Raw genomic sequence first — 23,663 nt, 5'->3', positions numbered from 1 at the left:
ATTGGTTTTGTTCTATCTGTGGTGTTAGGAACTCACTGGGAGTCTTGGAACAGATCCCCCACAGATAAGGGGGAGGGACAACCATATCATTAAAAACCATGTTTACAGGCCCTGGCCGGTTGGCTCAGTGGTAGAGCGTCGGCCTGGCATGCAGGAGTCCCAGGTTCGATTCCCAGCCAAGGCACACAGGGGAAGCACCCATCTGCTTCTCCACCCCTCCCCCTCTCCATCCTCTCTGTCTCTCTCTTCTCCTCCCGCAGCCAAGGCTTCATTGGAGCAAAGATGGCCTGGGCACTGAGGATGGCTCTGTGACCTCTGCCTCAGGTGCTAGAATAGCTCTGGTTGCAACAGAGCGACGCCCCAGATGGGCAGAGCATCGCCCCCTGGTGGGCATGCCGGGTGGATCCCGGTCGGGCGCATGCAGGAGTCTGACTGCCTCCCCATTTCCAACTTCGGAAAAATACAAAAAAAAAAAACAAAAACAAAACAACAACAACAAAAAAACTATGCTTACCATGGCTGAAGTTTGTTTTCTGTGCCTGTACCAAAAAATACTAGCTGTTAAATTCCTATCAACACTGGATTTTCTATTTTTGTCTAATTTTTACTCTAGGAATTTGTTTTGTAGCAAATTTGAATTGGCACTCTGAAGTAACGTTTTTCAAGGATCCTTGAAATGTGATAATGAATTCAAAATACATTCTGTCACACTGTCTTTCTTTGTTGTTGTTGCTTTTAACAATCTGAGCCCTCAATCAAATATTTCAGAAAGTTTTCTTTCCTGGAAATAGGTTTAAATGTAGGTTGTATAGGTTAGTTGAGCCTCAGAAGAGAGATACCAGTCTAACTTCTAAAGAAAATAGCTCACACCTTTCTCTGATGCTCAGTATTGGATTTTTCTGGTCACAGAAAGAAAAAAAAAAGATTTATGAATCATGAATATTAAACATAAAGGATGTCTTTATTCAAGATCCAATTTCAGGACTTGTACTTTTTGACAGTTTATGGTTCCTACCTCTGTGTTCTTTCAAATGACAGCCTGGAGCAAGAATAAGGTAGCTCTGCTTCTTGTCCAATTAGTTATGCTTTCCCATGCTTGAATGAATGGCCTATGTCTGCCAGTACATGCTCAAAAGTAGTAGCCCTAATGGCATCTTGAACATAAGCTCCAATAGGTAACCTTGTGCTAGACCAATGCAGTTTTGCATAAGCCTGCATCTTCTACAGTCAAAGTTCAGACAGACCCTTTTAATAAAAATGAATAAGTAAGCCCTGATCAAGAAGATCAGTTGGTAGAGCATAGATCAGATATGCTAAGGTTGCAGGTTCAATCCCTGGTCAGAGCACATAAAAGAATCAATCAATGTTAGCCCTGGCCAAATGGCTCGGTTGGTGAGAGCATCAAAGCAGAGTTTGCTGATTTGATCCTCAATCTGGACTCATATAGGAACAGATTGATGTTCCTGTCTCTCTTTCTCTCTCTCTCTCTCTCTCTTTCTTTCTCTCTCTCTCTCTCCCTTCCTCTCTTGTTAAAATAAATAATTAAAATAACAAAACAAAAAAAGAATCAATCAATGAATGCATAAAAAAGGTAAAAAAACAAACCAATCTTTCTCTTTCCCTCTCACTCTCTCTCTCTCCCTTCCTCTCTTTCTAATCAATAAAATATTTTTTTAATTAAAAAAAGTGGAAATTCATCTACTAAATATTTGAAGAGTGCACTCAATTGGTCAATATAAAAACTTAATGAGCACCAAACTGATCAGTAAAATTCTCATTGAAGTTTCGAATGAGATAGACCCTAAATATTATCCATGTTCAAATTATATACATATATCTACCATAAGTTAAAATGACAATGTTATCCAAGGTTGTCTCTGTACAGTTTTTAAAGTACTATATTCTGAAAATAGACCTTTAGTTTACCCAATGTAACCCCTTTAAAGATAAAAATGAAGATATAAACAAAAACAAAATAGCATTAGACTAAAATTTGGGTCTATTTTCACTTAAGATGCTGATTCATCTACTACTATTAATTCTACATAACAAATGTAGATTAATAATTACTGCACAAAATAAATAATAATAAAATTTGCCATGTATTCCACATAATTTAATACAGATGCTATTTTCCCCCCATTTCAATGATGCCAAAATGAAGCATGACTATTTGTCCAAGGCTACATAGTTACTTGTACTGGGCAGCCAACCCAGGTTTCTCTAAGATTAAATCTGAGTTCTTAAGCCCTTCACCCCACTGTCTTTCAGAGTGCTGGGATCACAGTTTGGACGGGGAAGTCTGAAGCTCTAGATCCCATTACAAGCTAGGCCAATATTTACGCACCTAATTCTTGTCTTCCCTGGCTCTCATTTTTTTTTTTTAATTTATTCTAAAAAACGAGGTTGAACTACTCTGTCCTTCCAGAGAGAATATCTGGCTCTATCCAATCTCTAGTCCTGGAATGGCATATTCCCAGCAGTCCCAAATTCATGAAATTTTCCTCTTGCCAATAATAGCCATTCTTCTCATGTATAAGTAAATGAAATCTATTTATTCCTCTGTTTGTTGTTTCATATTAAATACATTTTAAAAATTGTGAAAATTTCATGAACCAACCTAATTTGTGGGTTGAGATATTCGGGCTCTTTCATTTTATGAAAAACATATTCATTACCTATCTAACTGGTTTAAAATTCTTATTTGATATTTAACTACAGTCCTACAAATTGAAAAAAAAAACAAAACATTTTTTCAATTGCTGCAATCTTTATATCTTATAATCTATCTGTTCTCACAGCACTCTTTGTGATGTCCAAATTGCAGCTAGTTACACTCAGAGACAAGCAGGAAAAAAGCCACACAAGATTGCATCCAGGCCCCAACAATCTATGATTGATGTTGTAATTGTGAAATGGGAAGTCTGAAATAAAAATACCTGGTTTCAGGCGGTAGCTCTACCACTTAATAGTCATGTATCCTTGGGAAACTAATTTAATGGAATAATTTAAGAGCTTAGTTCTCTGAGTCAAATTACGTGTGTTCAAATCCTGCCTCTGTCAGTTAAAATGGGCACATTAGTTAACATATCTGTGCCTCTGTATTTCTTTAGCTATAAATTTAGACACTATGCCTATCCCAGAAGTGTTGTTGAAAGTATTAAACAAAATATTTTATAAAGCATTTATGAGAGGGCCATCTATTAAGTGCTCAGAGTTTTTATAAATATTATCTGTATTTTGAGTAAGTTAGGTAAAGTTCTAGATAACAATTTTCTAAGTTTCCACATTTTTAAAATTAGGATTCAATGGTATGTACCTCACAGGATTGTTATCAAGACCAAATATGGGGCCCTGGCCAGTTGGCTCAGCGGTAAAGCGTCAGCCTGGCGTGCGGGGTACCCGGGTTCGATTCCCGGCCAGGGCACACAGGAGAAGCGCCCATTTGCTTCTCCACCCCCCCTCCTTCCTCTCTGTCTCTCTCTTCCCCTCCCGCAGCTGAGGCTCCACTGGAGCAAATGATGGCCCGGGCGCTGGGGATTGCTCCTCGGCCTCTGCCCCAGGCACTAGAGTGGCTCTGGTCGCTGCAGAGCGAACCCCCGGAGGGGCAGAGCATCGCCCCCTGGTGGGCAGAGCGTGGCCCCTGGTGGGCGTGCCGGGTGGATCCCGGTCGGGCGCATGCGGGAGTCTGTCTGACTGTCTCTTCCCGTTTCCAGCTTCAGAAAAATACAAAAAAAAAAAAAAAAGACCAAATATGGGAATCCAAAGGAAAGTGTTTTATAAGCTGAAAATATTAAATTATCATTTAGTTAACATATGTAATCTGGAATAGGATGATTTTATATTAATTTAAAAATATTTACTGAGTGCTTCTAATATAAAAGGCACTGGACTTAGCAATATGAAAAATAAAATTCAGATATATGGGTTAAATATTGACACAAGAATATTTATTGGTACCTCTAATACAACAAAAGATAATGGATGCCAAGTCAATAATACTTTGCTTTAAAAGGAAAGTCTTTGAAGCGAGCATTGAAGGTCAGAAGAATTTATACACTGGAGGGGGGGTGATGGGAAAAAAAAAACACAAAAGAAAAAAATCTCTATCAAAAATAATATGAGCAAAAGCAAGGTGGTTGAGAGCACAAATCATGTATATATGAAACATGAAAAATGAGCGGTACCATTTAGCCAAAGTAGAATATATGAGGGGAGTGTGAGGAATGAGAATGAGGCCGTATTATAGATGAAGTTAAATGTATAAACTGTCATAATTTAAATACTAATTATAATAAATTAAGAATAGTCCAAGTGCAAAAGGTATCATTTCAAAGGTATGTATGAGACTGGTGTTCTTAGACCTCTGCCGTTATTATTCTAGGTTCATGTTTGAGAAAGATGGAAGAAAGCCTACTTACTATCGCAACAAGTTTACATTCATGAATCTGATCTTCAAAACCTTTTTTTCATTTGTTCCAAAGACAACCTTTGATCACACTACTCACTAACTCTCTACTGGTTTTCTCTGAGGGCATTAAAAATATCAGGTTCCAATTTCATGCCTTGGCTATTTCTAGCTTTTGGTTTATTCTGCTCATTTTAGCTTTACACATACCAGATTATAACCTATCCCTTAAATCCCAGCCTCATCAGATGTCCTTGATGATCTAGCCTTACCACTGTCTTCTATTGTTAATACTTCATATTTGTTTACCAAATAGTAACACAGAACAACTATCGCTGACCTAGGAATAAAATGACAAGGGTTCTGTCAGCACATCCTCATTTTGATTTAGAGCATGTTTTTTAATGCACAGATTTCCTCCTGTGAAATGGTTTATGGATTAGCTAACCCTAATGTCACTTCCGATCATTCACTCAACATATGAGCACTAACCTGTACTAAGCTTTATCCCAGATGCTAAGGATATGGTGGTGAAGAAGACAAAGTATCTATCTACCTACCTACCTACCTACCTACTACCTACCTACCTACCTATCTATCCTGATTGTCTCCCTTTAGTTCAGTGGTTCTCAAATGTTAGGCTGCATCAGAATCAACTGGGAAACTTGTTAAAATAAATTACAGTACGCACATACCAATGCATGCACACAAACACCACCACCACTACCCTTCTACCCAAGAGTTTCTTGTGCAGTAGGTTTGGAGTATGGCTCTGAATTTTGTATTTCTAATAAGTTTCTTGGTGATGCTCATACTACTGGTTCAGGAGCAAACCTATGTTCTAGTGGAATGTCAGTCTTTTTCACTGCTGTAGTGCCAGTACGTAGGATAAATATTCATGGAATAAGAGAATAAATATAAGGCACTTTGTTAATTAACAAAGGGGAATCCAGCTCTTTCCTTGAATGATGTTATAGTCCACAAGAAAGATCACAATTCTACTAAAAGCTAGAGGAGTAAATCTCATTAGAAAAGCACATGTAAGGAATGTTTTGGTTTTTTTTTTTCAAAAGAAGACAAACTTCTGATTTAGAGAAAAGAGAAGGGAGATAAAGGAAAACTTCATGGAGTATATTTTGATCTATCCCTTGAAGGTCCCATTTCAAAAAAGCCTGTCATAACTAAAAATATTTTTAGTACTTCTCTTTGGAACTTGTTCATTATTCTATGATAAATCTTTTTTAATACCCTTGAAGCCTGCAAAATCTTTATAATCTGATATAGGATTTGATATTTGGAAATATTTAATATAATATTTTGGCCAAGTCTGGTCAGAAAACTAGGTAATTTAGTTGCATAACTCTGTTCTTTGTTGAAAACAAGAATGACGTGAGTTAGTACTCCAATTCTCTGGTATGAGTTATAAATGAGTCCTAAAATAATTTCAGAGTAGGAGTTTAAAAATCATTTTTAACAATGGAAACCTACAAGTTTACAGTTTCTGAAGATGATTAGTTCGAAGGACAACCCCCAATTGGCCAAATGCCCTGATGTGTTTGTTTAAAAATCATTCTTAATATAGTTGATACTTTGGTTTATTGAAAGAATGTAGTGTACAAGCAGCTATGTATGTTTTCCTTTAGAGTGTATGTCACGCTACAAATATTTAAAGTTTAAACATTAGGTGAACAAAGAAAGCACTCTAACATGGAAGTTCTGCCAGGGTAAATCTGTGCTGGTAGCAGGAAATGAACATGGGTTCCTAAAAGCTCTTGGGAATTCTGGGCCACTCAGTTAATAATAAGTAATAGTTTATGTGTCCCAAGCATTGAGCTATTTGCTGGGTCACACTGGTTCTCTACGATGGGAGCCATATCAAACAATTCTACTATAGTTTCAAATAGGGGGTCTAAAGAGAACATGGAAGACCAATGACCAAAACAGTCTTATACTCATGGTTTCTCCCTTTTTGTATGTCCCCAGAGTATCTTCGGTATAGAATCAGCATGTACTAGCTGTGCTAAGTCAGCATTAAAATATTAATAATATTTTTAAGACCACCCATATCTCGCTTGGCCCTTGTCAGCTGGCTCAGTGGATAGAACGTCAGCCCAATGTGCAGACATCCCAGGTTTAATCCCTGGTCAGGGCACACATGAGAAGCGACCATCTGCTTCTCTACCCCTCCCTCTCCCACTTCTCACCCTCTTCTCCTCTTGCAGCCAATGGCTCGATTGGTTCGATCCTTGGCCCTGGGCACTGAGGATAGCTCAGTTGATTTAAGCATCAGCCCCATACTGGGGTTGCCAGGTGGATCCTGATCAAGGCACATGCGGGAGTCTATCTCCCCTCCTTTCACTTAAAAAAAATTTTAAAAAAGACCACTCATATCTCATACTTTTTAACAGAGTATACTAATTTTAGTTTGGCCTGATACAAATAGAAAAAAAAAAAAAAGGTAAACTTCAAGTCTCTGTTTGGATCAATGAGTCTTTTCTTTTTAAAATGTTTTTTATTTTAATTTACTTATTGATTTTTTTAGAGAGAAAGAGAAAGATAGAAATATGGATCTGTTCCTGTGTGTGCCCTGACCAGGATCGAACTAGTAACCTTTTTGTATTGGGACAATGCTCTAACTAACCAAGATATCCAGTTAGGGCTAGATCAATGATTCTTTTTTAATTTTCTTTTCTTTTTTTTTTTTCTCTTAGATCAGTGATTCTTAAAGTGGTGTATAACCTGTAAACTTGCCAGAAATGCAAATTCTGCATTCTCACCTCAGCAATACAGAATTAGAAATGGACAGGTAAGGTGAAGAAACCTAGCTATAAGCCACGGCTCCAGGTGGTTCTGAGGCCCCTGGTGTCGATGCAGCAGCAGTAAAGAAACTGCCTGGGAAGCTGTATAATCTTTTAAAAACTTTATTATTCTAATACCATCCTCATGATTACTACATTTAACATACAATTACACACATAAGTCTAACTTGTCCTTTACAAAGTGTGTGAAAAAAACAATGTTTTCTCTCTGTAAAGAGATGGTACGGAAAAAAGACAAATGGAACTATTTTTAGTTTTCCCAAATGAGATCTTTCTCGACTCCCTGCACCCTCGCCCCACCTCCAGTGAAAGGATCAGGGAGGAAAACATGACCAACATGCATTAGTCTATTTCTTTTGACCGAGCAGCAAGATTTTATTAAGTGATATAAATACACTTTACCACTTGCAGATATCGGTTACCATGTGCCTTGAGTAATAACTATGTCCAAGTTGTTTTAAAGAACAATTAAAACATTTTAAGGTAAATGGAGGCTTTGTCTTATTATTATTGTTATTTCAGATCTATACATTAAACTATGATACAGATCCAAGATACATAACACAATTTTTGATAAAACCTAAGAAGTTTTATAATCCCTTTAAAAGGCATATGTAGTCTAAAATGATTATTTAGGAGTTAGGACTCAGGCTCTGAAGCAGTGAAATCCATGAACATATAATCTATATATGTAAATTTCATTTTTTCCCCAAGTAGCCACATTTTAAAACAGAAAATGAAATGAGTGATATTAAAGTTAAATCATATTTTCTTTAACCTTACATATCAAAAATATCACTTCGACATGTAAAAAATTAAAATTAATGAGATCTTACATTTTTTATAGTCTCAAAATCTTTCATGTATTTTAGATATATAGCACATCTCAATTAGAATGCTAAATTTTAACAGTAAATACTTGATTTTTATTTAGATTGAATAAAATTAATCATTGCAAAAATAAATACTATATCCAAGTTGTTTCAAACATACTAAAAGTTTTCTGGCAGCCTAACTAAATATCAGTTTATATTAATAAAATAAATAAAACTAAAAGTTCAATTTCTCAATCAAACTAACCACACTGGAAGAACTCAATAGCTACAGGAACTAGTGTCTACCATATGGGGCAACACAGCTCTGGAGCTGTGACAGCTCATATCTGGGTAAAAAGTCAGGTTTTGCCATTTACTGGCTGCTCAGCAAATTACAGAGCACCTTCCAAGGCTCAGGTCTACTGTCAACCTGTTAACCAGGGAAAAAAAAACCCATACTCCACTCCTGCCATCAAAACTTGCAGCAGAATAGAAATAACTACAATTTGCTCTTTGCTTCATAGCTGAGGTGGTGAAATTATTGCATCAATCAGAACCAATATAAATGCCTGCAATATAAGAATGGTTAAATAAATTTAATCCACACTGCAGCCATAAATGCTAATCGTTAATATTAATATCGGTTAATTAAAGAACAAAAGAAATATTATGAATAGCTGGACTGCTGCCTGCGTACACAGAGAAAAACTAGGAAGAGCGAGCCACCCATCAACAGCGGTTACCCTACCAGACAAGATGGGGGCGGGGATGGAGCTGGCACACTCGGCTTGTGTTTCTAGGTATTTTCCAAAAATATATTCCTAAAACGCAGCTATTGCTTTCGTATTTTAAAGAGAAAATCGAAAATCTGCTTTGAAACGACTACAGTTTTATATATTTTACAAGTAGAAACCGGTCTATACAAGTATTTTTTTCAGAATGAAGAACAAGCTGCCTTAACCAGCTTTGGAATGGCGGTTTCCCAGTTTCCCGCCCAGGGAAACTAAAACAAAAACACCCGTGACGTCAGGGTGCGGGGTTGGGAAGGACGGCCTCTCCTTGTTACCACGGTGAAGTCTATGCGGCCATCTTTACTGTGGTTAATGCGCACCAAGCTTTTCCTGCCGGGTGATGGTGCCGCACCAGAAATGTCGCAGAATGAGAGACCGGAAAGGAATTACTGCTCTAGGTAAGAAGGAGCTAACTGGAAGAATCACAGAGAACGAGGGACAGAAACCATTAGCTAATTTAGTGGAACTTAGAAGTGCAGAATTTGCGGATAGGCGGAACTACTTAAGCGGGTTTCAGAGGTTCCTGCCCGGAATTTGAGATCAGCTTCCGTTGTTCAGCGGAAGTGAGACTCCGAGGAGGACGACTCTGAACGATCCGCTTGTCGCTGTGTGCGCTGCCGGAATCATGTCGAGTTTGGCGGTGAGAGACCCGGCCATGGATCGATCACTGCGTTCCGTGTTCGTGGGGAACATTCCGTATGAGGCAACTGAGGAGCAGCTCAAGGACATTTTTTCGGAGGTTGGTTCTGTTGTCAGTTTCCGGCTGGTGTACGATAGAGAGACGGGAAAACCTAAGGGTTATGGCTTCTGCGAGTACCAAGACCAGGAGACCGCGCTCAGTGCCATGCGGAACCTGAATGGGCGGGAGTTCAGTGGCAGAGCGCTGCGGGTGGACAATGCTGCCAGCGAAAAGAACAAGGAGGAGTTAAAGAGCCTGGGGCCTGCGGCGCCCATCATTGACTCACCCTATGGGGACCCCATCGATCCGGAGGATGCCCCTGAGTCGATTACCAGAGCGGTCGCCAGTCTCCCCCCAGAGCAGATGTTTGAGCTGATGAAGCAAATGAAGCTGTGTGTGCAAAACAGCCACCAGGAAGCTCGAAACATGTTACTTCAAAACCCTCAGCTGGCTTATGCGCTCTTGCAGGCCCAAGTAGTGATGAGGATCATGGATCCAGAGATTGCGCTGAAAATTCTGCACCGCAAGATACATGTTACGCCACTGATTCCAGGCAAATCTCAGGCTGTCTCTGGCCCCGTTTCTGGCCCTGGCCCTGGCCCTGGCCCTGGGCTCTGCCCAGGACCTAACGTTTTGCTGAACCAACAGAATCCTCCAGCTTCTCAGCCGCAGCATTTGACGAGAAGACCTGTGAAAGACATTCCTCCTTTGATGCAGACGCCTATCCAGGGTGGAATTCCGGCCCCGGGGCCCATGCCAGCTGCTGTTGCTGGACCTGGTCCTGGTTCCTTAACTCCCGGTGGACCTATGCAGCCCCAAGTTGGAATGCCAGGGGTTGGTCCAATGCCTTTAGAGCGAGGACAGGTGCAGATGTCGGATCCTAGAGCTCCTATGCCTCGTGGACCCATGGCTGCTGGTGGACTACCTCCTCGAGGACTGTTAGGAGATGCTCCAAATGACCCACGTGGAGGGACTTTGCTTTCAGTCACTGGAGAAGTAGAGCCCAGAGCCTATCTTGGGCCACCTCATCAGGGTCCTCCCATGCACCATGCCCCTGGTCATGACAGCCGTGGCCCTTCCTCACATGAGATGAGGGGAGGGCCAATAGCAGATCCGAGAATGCTAATTGGAGAGCCCAGAGGACCCATGATAGATCAAAGGGTTCTACCTCTGGATGGTAGAGGTGGTAGAGACTCTCGGGGGATGGAGACCCGAGCCATGGAAACGGAGGTCTTAGAGACACGAGTGATGGAGAGAAGAGGAATGGAGACCTGTGTGATGGAAACCAGAGGAATGGAAGCAAGAGGCATGGATGGAAGAGGAATGGAGATACGGGGCCCTGGCCCCACTTCCAGAGGCCCTATGACCAGTGGAATCCAGGGCCCTGGTCCTATTAATATGGGGGCAGGTGGTCCTCAGGGACCCAGGCAGGTCCCAAGCATTTCAGGAGTAGGGAATCCTGGAGCTGTCATGCAGGGGGCAGGCATGCAAGGAGCAGGCATGCAAGGTGCAGGCATACAGGGGGCGGGCATGCAAGGTGCAGGCATGCAGGGGGCGGGCATGCAAGGAGCAGGTATACAGGGGGCGGGCATGCAAGGTGCAGGCATGCAAGGAGCAGGCATACAGGGGGCGGGCATGCAGGGAGCAGGCATACAGGGGGCGGGCATGCAGGGAGCAGGCATACAGGGGGCGGGCATGCAGGGAGCAGGCATACAGGGGGCGAGCATGCAGGGAGCAGGCATGCAGGGGGCGGGCATGCAGGGAGCAGGCATGCAGGGGGCGAGCATGCAGGGAGCAGGTATGCAGGGAGCTGGCAAGCAAGGTGGAGGCCAGCCTAGCAGTTTTAGCCCTGGGCAAAGCCAAGTAACTCCACAGGATCAAGAAAAGGCAGCTTTGATCATGCAGGTTCTTCAACTGACTGCAGATCAAATTGCCATGCTCCCTCCTGAGCAAAGGCAGAGTATCCTGATTTTAAAGGAGCAAATCCAGAAATCTACTGGAGCTTCTTGAAAGATTTTAGAAAATACGTGGCAGTGATCCCAGAAAGATTTTTTTGTAGCATGAAGAATGGGTGCAAAAAGTTGACCTCTGCATCCCTATAGTTGAATGATTAGTGTGGTTTCTTTTTTTTTTTTTTTTTTTTTTTTGCCTGTTATTACTAATTGGGAGGGGGGAGAGGGAGAAGGGTATGGGTCTGTTCACTTTAATTCATTGTACCTAGACAACAAAAATAACTGAAAATGGTATTACACTAAATAAGATTACAAAGAATGTGCAGCAATATTAAAAGTGTCTACAATATGTTAACTTCTTTAAAAAAATACTGAGTAAAACGATGTGAAATCTGTACAAAGACTAAGAGATGACCTGTTAAAATGGTGATGTACCAAGATAGCTTAAGATTTTGGGTTGTATACGAAAATAAAATCATTTACCTCCAAATTATAAGATATATTCTTTGGTAATTCATTTAAAATATGAAGTCTTATTATGGGGGCAATAGAATGTAGTGTTAGGCTAAACATTGTTTCAGTGTTTTGTAAGTATTTTGAAATGTTAAGGAATTAACAGGATAAATCTAAATTTATGGTATTGGAATTGTTTTTTCTATAGCTGTGCTACCTAAAAAATCAAGGAATGCCTATGGTATGGTATTGTGTTTCATTTTTCACACCCTTCAGAGGCCAGCGATATTCTGGCCTGCCCCTTAACATAATGGTTTTATTGGGACAGTTCTAGGGTCAACCTGGCTACTTAAGTTTGTGCTGCTGAGACTCAGTATATATCTCTCTGTACCTTTCTATTTCTCAGTAGTCTTTAAGTCTTACATCTGAACCTGAGTTATTCTCTCCCATCCTTTCCTAAAATCAGTGTATAGGAACCAGTTTAGCTGGATAAATTATACACTGCATTGGGTTTTTCATAAATAGTAAAGGTAAGCTCTGCTTCTTGGTAACTAGCTTTCATATACAGATGATACCCATCTGGTCAACCGCAATCACTGTCTCGTGACATTTAACATACCTTTTTGTGTTTTCTTATATCAAAATCTTTGTCCATCACTGTCTTACCAGAATAATTGAAGCCCAGGTAGGTTGGTAGATTCTTGTAGCCTAAATTCTCTACTCAGTTGATTATTACTCATATTATAAGTCATAGAGCCATTTAGTTCTACTATACATACCATTGAGACAGTTAAAAATCAGAAAGGTGGGGCTTATCACATTTCCTGCAGAGCTTCTATCTAATTTATTTGCAAGCCTTAAGGATGTGGACATTAAAAATGTTAATTAACGGAAGCATAAACATCCAAATAACCAGTTGATTTTACTCTGGAGGAAAAAAAATTAACATCTAGTTACAGAGGGGGAAATGTAATGAGGAAAGAACTGAGATTTGGAAATTGAATTATTTTCATTTTGAAAGGTTTTTACATCTTAAGTGGGTAATTCACTACAGAGTTTTCATCCCTGTGCTGCCGTTGCTAGCTACCTGTTTTACTCCTATTTTTATTGTTCATTCTGTTTTCCCATGTTTCCTGTGTGCTTCCCTTAGCTGGAGGGGATAACTCTTTACATGTGTCATAGTTCTGGATAATATTTATTCATTCACAGAGTTGGTTTTAGTACTTTAAAATTATAGTTGCTTTTCCCCAAAGCTTTCATTGAAAGACGTGAAATGAAAACCATTAAATGTTATGCTCTTCGTTGTAGTAAAATATCTGCATTGTTTAATGCAAAGTTAATAAAAAGAATGCATAATATCTGGTGTTTACTTTTAATGAATGCATTATTCAAGTGATCTGTTCTTGGGAGATTCACAGGGCCTGAATACTTTTTTTTTTTAAATGAAGAAGAACGAAAAAATTGCAGGAACGGATGGGAATGTCTTTTTAAAATTTATTATCTGCATATTTCCACAATTAAAATAACTATAAAGTCATGTTACTCTATGGTATCAGTAGCAGCATCTTGGTGGATACTCAGATATTAGGTTCCTTTTGTTTATGTTCTGCACAGACCCCAGGATCTGTATTCCAGGATCACATTATAGGTATATTCACTATTGACAGCACTTTTCCAATACACTTTACTTTTTTTGTGTGTGACAGAGGGACAGATGGGGACAGACAGGAAGGAAGGGAAATGAGAAGCATCAATTCTTTGTTGCGGTACCTTAGTTGCTAATTGATTGCTTTTTCATGTGTGCCTTGACGGGGGTGTGGGGGTGGGGGGTTTACGGCAGACCAAGTGACCCCTTGCTCAAGCTAGCAACCTTTATCTCAGCTGGTGAGCTTTGCTCAAACCAGATTAGCCTGCGCTCAAACTGGTGACCTTGGGGTTTCGAACCTGGGTCCTCTGTGTCCCAGTCTGACGCTCTATCCACTGTACCACTGGCTTGTCAGGCTACACTGTTTACTTTTACCTCTACCCCTCATTCCCACTTCTAATAGGCCAGGAATTCTTACCATAGACTGTCACTCATTTCTGCATTCACTGCAGCAAAAATCACAGGTGGGAAGGAATAACAAAACATTATCAGATTCTTGGAGTGGGGCTGGGGGTGGGGGTGGAGATCTCATTAGGATCACATCAATTTCCTCAAAAGGATTTAGATTGCACACAGTCCAAATGAGCTCTAACAACTATTTGTATTAGAAAGTAAACTAGAAATACTATAGATAATAGAAGCAAGTAAACCTAATAAAATAAGTTCTTCCAATTCACTGTCTCACTGCTGCAGTATTGATGTAGTGAGCATAGAGCCTTATTTCATTTTAATAGTGAAGAATTCAAGAAATGTATGTCTGCTACTACTATGTGTTTTACTACATAATGGTTTCTAACTACCCCTGGAATCCTGCATTTTCCCAAATATGGATAGGCTACAAATGAAATCACATATTTATAACAGTTGAAGGTAGTATGGTGAGACTGATTTGCAAATGTCTCAGGCTATACATGTTTCTTAGGAATAGCGAGTGATCAGATTTAATCAGTGCCCACCCTTAATACTTCCCCTCTTGTATTATTGTTTAACATGTGTTTTAATGTCTGCTGATATCCTTGTCTCAGGACTTCTGATTTGGGAATATTCTGTAAGTTATAAGCCATTGTGAATCTCTGGTGAAGGTAGTCGATTTCAAATGAGATTGTATAGTATATGACTTTACAACTACGGTTTTCAGAATTCTAGTGGTAGAAAAGCGGGGGTGGGGTGATAAACGAAAGACCCCAAAGCACAGCTTGCAAAGCTTTTGTTTTTCGTACTGTGATGAAACTAACTAAGCACATGGAACCTAATTTTCTATGATCTGTCAGGCCTTTTTCTTAGGTCTAATGAGGTCTATTATGTGCAAGAACTGATTGGCAGAGAAACTGAATTATCAGTTATATCTCACAGTCTTCTCATAAAACAATATATCAGCTCACTGCTGTATTGTCAGCTAATCTCTAGATAGACTTCTGTTGGTGCTTTTCTCATCAGTTTCTTGTCAAGAATGCTCGGTAGTCGAGAATTATTTATTTTAAGGAAATTAATATATTTAAATAAAAGTATAATTTTAATATTAAATATTATCCATAGTATAATATATGATACTGGTATTTTGTACTATGTTACTATGTCCTAATATATTTCATATATATATTTCAAATCTTAATCAAATTTTAAAATATTTTAATTTGTTTTTATGCATTCTGAAATAGTATTCCTTCCATAGGAATAATCCACTTTGCGATTATTCATATTACTAATTCCTTTTCCCATGAGATGTAAACTAGCGTGTTTCTTCATGATATTTTTCTACCGAGGTATATAATTTACATCAGTAAAGGGCATGTATTGTATCAAAAGTGACACTGAGATAGCAATGTCAAAAATAACAAGCCTGGTGTTCATTAAATACATAAAATAGCAAAATATGTACCTATAAAAAGAAATGATATTCTGATTAATGATAACTCATTACAACCAGGAGTTGATTTAAGTCCCAAAGGTGAGTAAATTTTATGAAGGGGTTTGAATAAAATATGTCACATTCTCAATCACATGACTCTGTATATATAAAATCTGCAGACATTTAAAATCAAATTCATTGTCACAAGTGGTCATTTAAAGAAATTGGTCAGTTAAACCCTCGCTGAATAGCTCAGTTGGTTAAGCATTGTTCTGAAGCACAGAGGTTGCTGGACAGGGCACATTACAGGAACAGATGTTCCTGTCTCCCGCTCTCTCCCTTTCTCTCTCTAAATAAAATAAACATGAAAAAATTTTAATAGGTCAATTTAAAAGAAGTGTATCTATTCACCTTAAGTGTTGTCTATCACAGAAATAGAATGGATAATCTTCTGGGCATCAAGAAATGAAATCAGCAATGTGCCCCACCCCCAAATTATTTTCATCATTATTAGATGATGTCTTATTAGAGTATTAATCTCCAATAAATTACTGAACATCTGTGGGCCATTTGTAAGGACCCGTAAGCCTTATGTTGTTACACTACCTCACCTTGCTGCCTGAACATGAAGCAATTTGAACTTAAGAATCTATTTAACCCTGGACATCCCACAGAAAAAGATAAACCTGCTAAAATTTAGTCCTTGATCCTTTATCTTAAAGGTTCACTTTAATAACATTTAAAATGAGACATCAAAAATTGTATATTTGAGTTAATGATGTAATAGAAAGGCCTATAAAGGGGTCCTTGGGTTATGGCACAGTTCCGTTCCTACGACAGTGATGTAACTTGAATTTGGTGTAAGTCGTAACACATCCTAGCCTAAGTCACTTACCTATCCTAACACAGTTATAAAATCACAATCTAGAACATAAAAATGCAACTAAGCCACAGAGAAAGGACATAAATATCCTGTACTGTACACTGTACTGCGTATTCTTCCGCCACGCACAACCAAACTAGTTCACCCACACAGTCCATAAGTACAATGCTAACACCATAAGCCAAAACACTCACGTTTCAAGTTTTTAAAAGTTTTTTGGAAGTGAGCATTCTAAGCTTGAAATGTATGTTGAGACTGTTGCAACCCAAGGTCCTTCTGTATAGGACTTGCTTGGTGCATTAACATGCCTAAAACTCTATTTTATGTCCCAAATATCATTCTTGTTCACATAATATGGCAACATAACTAAGAAGGACTAAGAACATTGCAAGACACAGTATATTCATAGAATATATTTCCTATCTTTAGGTAAGCCTATATTCAATACGATTTCATCTTTTTATACTTAATGAAGCAGAGCAAAAGATCCTCATCTATTTTAAGAAACAGAAATTACATTGTCAAAATCTCTAAAATCACATAATCCCCCATCCCCCCATGTCAATTTTGTCAGTTTTGTTCTGCAGAAGCTTTAAATATCTTTGGATAATGAACCCCAAATCTGTGGCCTATGGATCAATGAAGCGTACAGATACAGTTTGTTTAATGAGCCCAAGTTTCCCCAAAATTTTGAATTTGAATTTTTTAGGTTTAGCATATATTCTCCAATTAGTCACAGGCTAAGCCTCTCCCTATGTCTTATATTAGGTTTGATTTACAACCTCTGTATAAAAACTCAGCTATTAGATTCAATTGAAATTTTGACAAATGGGAACTAGAAAAACAATTGAGCAACTGGTTTAGCAGTATTTTTCTGCAAAATCAACAAACCAAAAAAAATCCATAACAAAGTAAAGGTATGACATGTTTTGGTTTGTTTGTTTGTTTTTTGTGAAAGAGAGACAGAGGGACAGACAGGGACAGACAGACAGGAAGGGAGAGAAATGAGAAGCATCAACTCTTCATTGTGATGCCTTAGTTGTTCATTGATTGCTTTCTCATATGTGCCTTGACCAGGGGGCTACGGCAGACCGAGTAACCCCTTGCTCAAGCCAGTGACCTTGGGCTCAAGCTGGTGAGCCTTGCTCAAACCAGATGAGCCTATGCTCAAGCCCGTGACCTTGGGGTTTCGAACCTGGATCCTCTGCGTCCCAGTCCGAATCTCTGTCCACTGTACCACCACCTGGTTAGGCAGTATGGCATGTTTTTATGTATAGCTTTCCATGATGTATATACCAGGGGTCCCCAAACTTTTTACACAGGGGGCCAGTTCACTGTCCCTCAGACCGTTGGAGGGCCAGACTATAAAAAAAACTATGAACAAATCCCTATGCACACTGCACATATCTTATTTTAAAGTAAAAAAACAAAATGGGAACAAATACAATATTTAAAATAAAAAACAAGTAAATTTAAATCAAGAAACTGACCAGTATTTCAATGGGAACTATGGGCCTGCTTTTGGCTAATGAGATGGTCAATGTGCTCCTTTCATTGACCACCAATGAAAGAGGTGCCCCTTCCGGAAGTGCAGCGGGGGCCGGATAAATGGCCTCAGGGGGCCGCATGTGGCCCGCGGGCCGTAGTTTGGGGACCCCTGATGTATACCGAGCAAAAAAATAAAAAATAAAAAGTGTCCTGGTTTGCTGTACCAAATGATGTTATTTCTCCCACCAGTAGTCTGTATGATTAATAAATATTAAACCAAAATATTAACATCCTTTTCAATTCAAAACGATTTATACAGTGAGAAATATATGTCAATATTGGTAATGTTAAATGCTAAGAGCTCTAGACTGACTTATGTATAGTATACATAGTAGAAAGAGGTCTTTCATTTATTATGTTACTAATTTAAAAAACTGATCCTCCATGTCATTCCCACATAGCAATTATACTGATTAACCCTTTGAGTAGTGAGTTTTTTTCATGCTCACTAATCCCAGCACTGAGTTGTTTTTTAGAAGATGAAATTAGTTTTCATTTATTAACTTAAAATAATGTTTGTTTGATAACCAATTTTTGAAAATAAGAACATACATTTGCCTTTTTTTAAATGTTGCTTTATACATGTATGATCATACTCTGGATGGTCAGGAGGCACGAGGATGTACATGAACATTTGTACTACTGAAAGGCTTAAAAAACAAAACAAAACAAAAAATCCTTCATCAGATCATGTCATTGTTTTGTTTAAAGCCCTAAGTCATTTGGATCTTTCTTACAACAACCTCACATCCGACCATTTGTCCCCCGAGTTCCTGCTACAGCTACTTTGGCCTAGTTCCATTTCCTTGAATTTGACAAATTCATTTTCATCTCTGACTTTTGTTCGTGGGCAGTCTCCTCTGCTCTTTCCCAATTCTTCTCCCGGGCTTTGAATGGCTACCCTATTCTCTTTATTCAGGTTTCAGCTTTTGTATTACTCAGAGGCTTTTCTTGAACACCTCGTTTAAATTGGTCTCTTCGTGTTGTTGTATTTCCTTGTTTTGTTTGTTTTTAAGTAATAGTCCTCTTACTTGAGCACAATTTAAACATTAATCCATGTTATCCAATCCTTTTGCAAGTATGTTATATGAACAAGGAAAATTTAATGATTGGCATTAATGAGTTAATTTTTATTATGCTCATGTTACATTTATCATGTCAGTTGTGTTTGTTCTCAGGTTTATGTTGTGTACTTATTTCTGTAATATATAGATATAAGTATACCCATAGGTATATAGGTATAAAAAGTATTTATGTGTATATATATGTATATATGAAATATGATTGCAAAAAATGGTTTTTTTTAACAAAACCATGCTGAATGTGTATTCATCATCTCAATTGTATTTGTAAACCAGCTTATACCAGTTGCAGTAATTTTTCTAATGTATATAAACAGATATATTATTAACATGAGTATGAAAAAAGGTTATGTCTATGAAAATAATGTTGAATGTTTTGAAAAGGTGATAAAGGTTGAGCAGCTAATAAATAGTTTTTATATTTTGTGGGAGTAAGATAATAGAAAATACTTTTTAAAAATCTTCACATCTAGAATTAGGCACTCAGATTACTTTGTAAGTGTCTAAAATCTTTGATCCATTTTAAGAAAAGTTTGAAACTAGTAATCATAAATAAAACATTACGTCAACACCGTAAATTTTCTATGAAATTTTTCAGGTAATGAAGGAAAAAGTCCTTGAAAAAATTGAATTTGAAGATTTGTACTGTCATAGTTCTTTTCCTTCCATTTCTAAGGGGATTACCCAGGAAAGACACAAACATACCTCCATCCTAGTCTTTCTCCTTCCCCTTCCCAAGATATTATTTGCTTAAAGAAATTAAGTATGCGTTAAACTACTACTTACTCACATGTGGCCCTTAAACCATCAGCATCATCTGGAAGCCTATTAAAAATGCAGAATCTAAGTCCCACCCCCAAATCTGTTCAATCAAATCTTCATTTTAATAAGATCCCCAGGTGATTCACATGCAAATAAAAGTTTGAAAAGCACAGCTTAAAATTAATCCTAAAATAACTTTTTTTTAAAAACCACCTTGACAATTAATATTATGACAAATATAAGGGATTTTTAATTTACCCAAATGATTGCACCTGCATAGTCACATAAGGTCAAGAACTGACAAAAATCCCTATCTATCTGACATAAATAAAGGAGATAGCCCCTCAATTGGAAGCCATATTGAAAAATGAGCAAACGTCCTGGTCGGTGGCTCAGTGCATAGAAAGTCGGCCCCACATACAGACATCGTGGGTTCAATCCCCAGCCAGGACACACAGGGTAAGTGACCATCTGCTTCTCACCCACACTCTCTCATCCTCCTCCTCTTGCAGCCAGTGTCTCTATTAGTTTCAGCATGGCCCAGGCACTGAGGATGGCTCAGTTGATCTGAGCGCATCAGCCTCAGGCGCTAAAAATAGAGCTTCATATTCAAGCATTGGCTCCAGACAGAGGTTGCCAGGAAGATCCCAGTGGGGGCACATAAGAGAGTATGCCTCACTATCTCCCCTCCTCTCATCTTAAAAAAAAAAAGAAAAATGAGTTAATAAAAATTCTGTTCCTTCACAGATAATTCAGTGAACATTTGACTTAGTAGAAAACCTAACATAAAACACCAGAGTTAAAGTTTCTGTCCTTTTGAGAAATCATCTGAATTTACACTTAGTCTATATGTGTGACTTTTTTTTTCAAGTGTGGAGAGGAAGCTCTGTTAGATTCACTAGAAACAATACATTCATACTCATTAAATATTATCACACATTAAAAATTGTTTCAGTCCCTGGTCTGATAGATAGCTCAGTTGGTTAGAACATCGTCCAGAAACATCAGGGTTGTGGTTCAATTCCCGGTCAGGGCACATAAAAGAATCAACCAATAAATGCATAAATAAATGGAACAACAAATTGATATTCCTCTCTCTCTCAAATAAAAAGTAAATAAATATATAAATAAATGTGTAAAAATTCTTTCATAAAATCTGAATTTTCTAATTTGTAAATCTTATAACCTTGGTAAAATACATTATCCAATAAAGAATGTGGACTTCATATAGGGGTACCACATTTCCCTTTGTAAACATCTCTCTTAATGACCCAGAAATATTTCTTAAATAACTGCACACATCTTATCATTTAGTTTAACAGAAGAAATCTTGAAATCATAAAATTAGCATGATACCTCAGTGAAAAGTAGATCCTTAGTAGAATTCTGCTGCTAGATAGTTTTTGAACCTTGTCTAATATCTAAATGTTCCTATGCACCAAAAAGAAAAGAACCAGTATAAAAGAAGCAGTTAACAGTATCTGTCCAGCATTTGTTCTGTTCTTCTCAGTAGACTTATTGGAAATTATATACAGGTAAAAACTCTATACTGAAATTTGTGTCTTTGAACCTGATCCTAATTAAGGGTAAACATTAACCAAATCAACATTTGTAAATTAAGCAAATTAGGACTTTTTCCCTTAAAGAAAAGTTTACATTGAGTTTAAGTGATTGAACTCAAAATGTTTCTAGTATGCTGAGGTCGCCTGTTCGAAACCCTGGGCTTGCCTGGTCAAGGCACATATGGGAGTTGATGCTTCCAGCTCCTCCCCCCCTTCTCTCTCTCTGTCTCTCCTCTCTCTCTCTCTCTCTCTCTCTGTATCTCCCTCTCCTCTCTAAAAAAAAAAAAAGAATAAAAAAAATAAAATAAATAAAATAAAAAAAAAAAATGTTTCTAGTAAAAAACTTAAATTCAATCACGGCCTTTCAAATGGTGACATCAAAGCCTCATTATGAGGCTGTGAAGATGACCTTGGAATATGTGGCTCTCTCATTGTCACATGAATTCAAACTACTTGTTTTCTAGTTCTTAATTTGGGTCTTTGTTTGTCTAGAGGGAAAACAAAATTTGCTTAATTAGAATATTTTGAGAATCGGAAGTGAGCTGATTTATAGATTTGTTGATTGGTAGGGATTTTGTTGTCATTGTTTTCAGATAAACACTGTAGAGCAATTTTCTCCCTAGTGAATGCCTCTGCTGGGATATGCAAAATACATAGTTGAGCCTTGAGCAATAATAACCTTAGTTTAAAATACAGTAGTCTTAAAACTGTCCTTCCTGAGGAATTAGAGTTGGATTATCTGGGATAAAGGAAAACAGGAGACTTTCTCTGCATCTTGTCCAGTCTTTCACCCAGGCTTGCTTACAAGGAGGCGGAAGACTGACGAGCTGGCCAATGGCCCAGCAACAGCCAGCCGGGACGGGATTGTGAAACTGATCTCCTGTCAGGGCCAACACTGTGGTGAAGTCCTGCAAATTACCAGGGCTGGAAACTGGTGTTTCAGCACAAGTTGACTCTTCAGGTGGAGAGAGGATGAAAAGCAGAGGGAGGGAAGATGACTTCATTTTCTTTTTTCACTAAGATCCCCAAAACTTCAGACCTCCTCCACACACATGAGGGTGGCTGCCACCTCAAGCAAGTAGTGCCTTCTCTGGCTCATCCTCAAGCACCCACTATATCTTTTGTGTCTTACCAGCCATACCACTTAAGGCTTTTGTTGTGTTTTGATAAATAAAGGAAGGAAAAAATCACGTGCGTTGATATAGACATGAAATATATCTGTTTAAAACATTTTTACTCTATTTGGCATTTTTATTTACACAGTGATAAAATATTTTGAATTCATAAAGAAGAGCCTATCGTAGTGGAATTTCTGACGTTAGCCACAAGATTGGGGGCAGGGATCTACTTTTTTTGGAGAGAGGGAGGTGGTAGCAAGGGTAATTTAAGTGCTTCAGAACTAACACAGTTTCATTTGTAAGTCCCTTGTCCTCTTCTGGAACATTGGGTCATGGTTAATATGTAAAAGCATTTACCAAGAACCTACTGAATGCTAGGCAATTGACATACATCATCTCAAAGTTTCATTGAAGTCTCAAGCAGTCTGAAGAAATATGCTCAGAGAAGTTCACTCCTTTGCTCTGAGCCACACAGCTAATAGGAAGGAGATAGAGGCACTATTGAATCTAGGTCTGGCTGACTCCCAAGACCTTCCTCTCCCCATTTTATCATTCTGCTTTAAGGAGACAATGAGACAGTAGAACAGCTTCATACTAGGGACTGAACTGAAGAAGCATCAGGCATCATTTCCACTGAGTGAGGAAGTTCATCATAGGTCCTTAAAGAGGTGATTTGTAGGCAACAGTGAAAGATTAATATAATCTGCCGCGGACCAGCGCGGCTCCAAACAACGGTGCGGAATTAAGGAAACACACTTTGTCAAAACAAAACCGATGGGACTGGGAGGACTCCTCAAACTGCCTGGCAGTATCTGAGTGCCTCATAGCCCCAGTTCTCTTTATTATATAGACCTATGCAAATCAAGGACCCTGATACAAAGTTGCACATCAAAGGCTAAGACAGGAACTCTCCCAAGGCAAAAACAGGATACATTAGTGAAATTTACAAACATCTGAAACAAACAAAGAGTCAGAGGAAGGGCATGTATATTGCTTCCAGCAACCCAAGGAAGGAAGTGGAGTGGGTGCAAATACTCAGCATCAAAGCCAAATATGGAGATGGAGGGGGGAGAACTTAGCCCCCTGCCAAGCCTCGAATCTATAATGGCTTTTTGCCATTTATGGTCCACAACAATAATCAATCTTTTTGTACTTCTATATTTGTTTCCTCCCAAGAACCAACTAAACCTGGGATATAATAGAATAAAGAGTGGGGAAAAAAATAAACAAGCTCAGAATGGAAGCATTTATATGGAATAGCAATTGATTATTTATGAGACATGTATAAAATTATTTT

The 23,663-nt window shown here is 38.5% G+C and overlaps 2 protein-coding genes across 4 annotated transcripts in view; one reads left to right on the top strand and one right to left on the bottom strand.

The window, feature by feature from the left end:
* Window positions 1-23,663, bottom strand: part of PRKG1 (protein kinase cGMP-dependent 1) — a 1,422,417-nt gene that overhangs the window by 647,940 nt on the left and 750,814 nt on the right. The window lies entirely within an intron of this gene.
* CSTF2T (cleavage stimulation factor subunit 2 tau variant) lies at window positions 9,383-13,275 on the top strand. Of its 2 annotated transcripts, XM_066348731.1 has the most exons (2): window positions 9,383-11,010; window positions 11,056-13,275. In XM_066348731.1, the coding sequence occupies exons 1-2, from the start codon at window positions 9,459-9,461 to the stop codon at window positions 11,520-11,522; spliced, it is 2,019 nt and encodes a 672-aa protein (XP_066204828.1). In that variant the 5' UTR covers window positions 9,383-9,458; the 3' UTR covers window positions 11,523-13,275. The 2 variants fall into 2 exon arrangements, with proteins under 2 accessions (XP_066204828.1, XP_066204827.1); XM_066348730.1 differs by having other exon boundaries at window positions 9,383-13,275.

This window comes from Saccopteryx leptura, chromosome 9 (genome assembly GCF_036850995.1).
Source record: "Saccopteryx leptura isolate mSacLep1 chromosome 9, mSacLep1_pri_phased_curated, whole genome shotgun sequence".
Classification (NCBI taxonomy): domain Eukaryota; kingdom Metazoa; phylum Chordata; class Mammalia; order Chiroptera; family Emballonuridae; genus Saccopteryx; species Saccopteryx leptura.
This window is presented reverse-complemented; position numbering and strand designations above follow the sequence as displayed.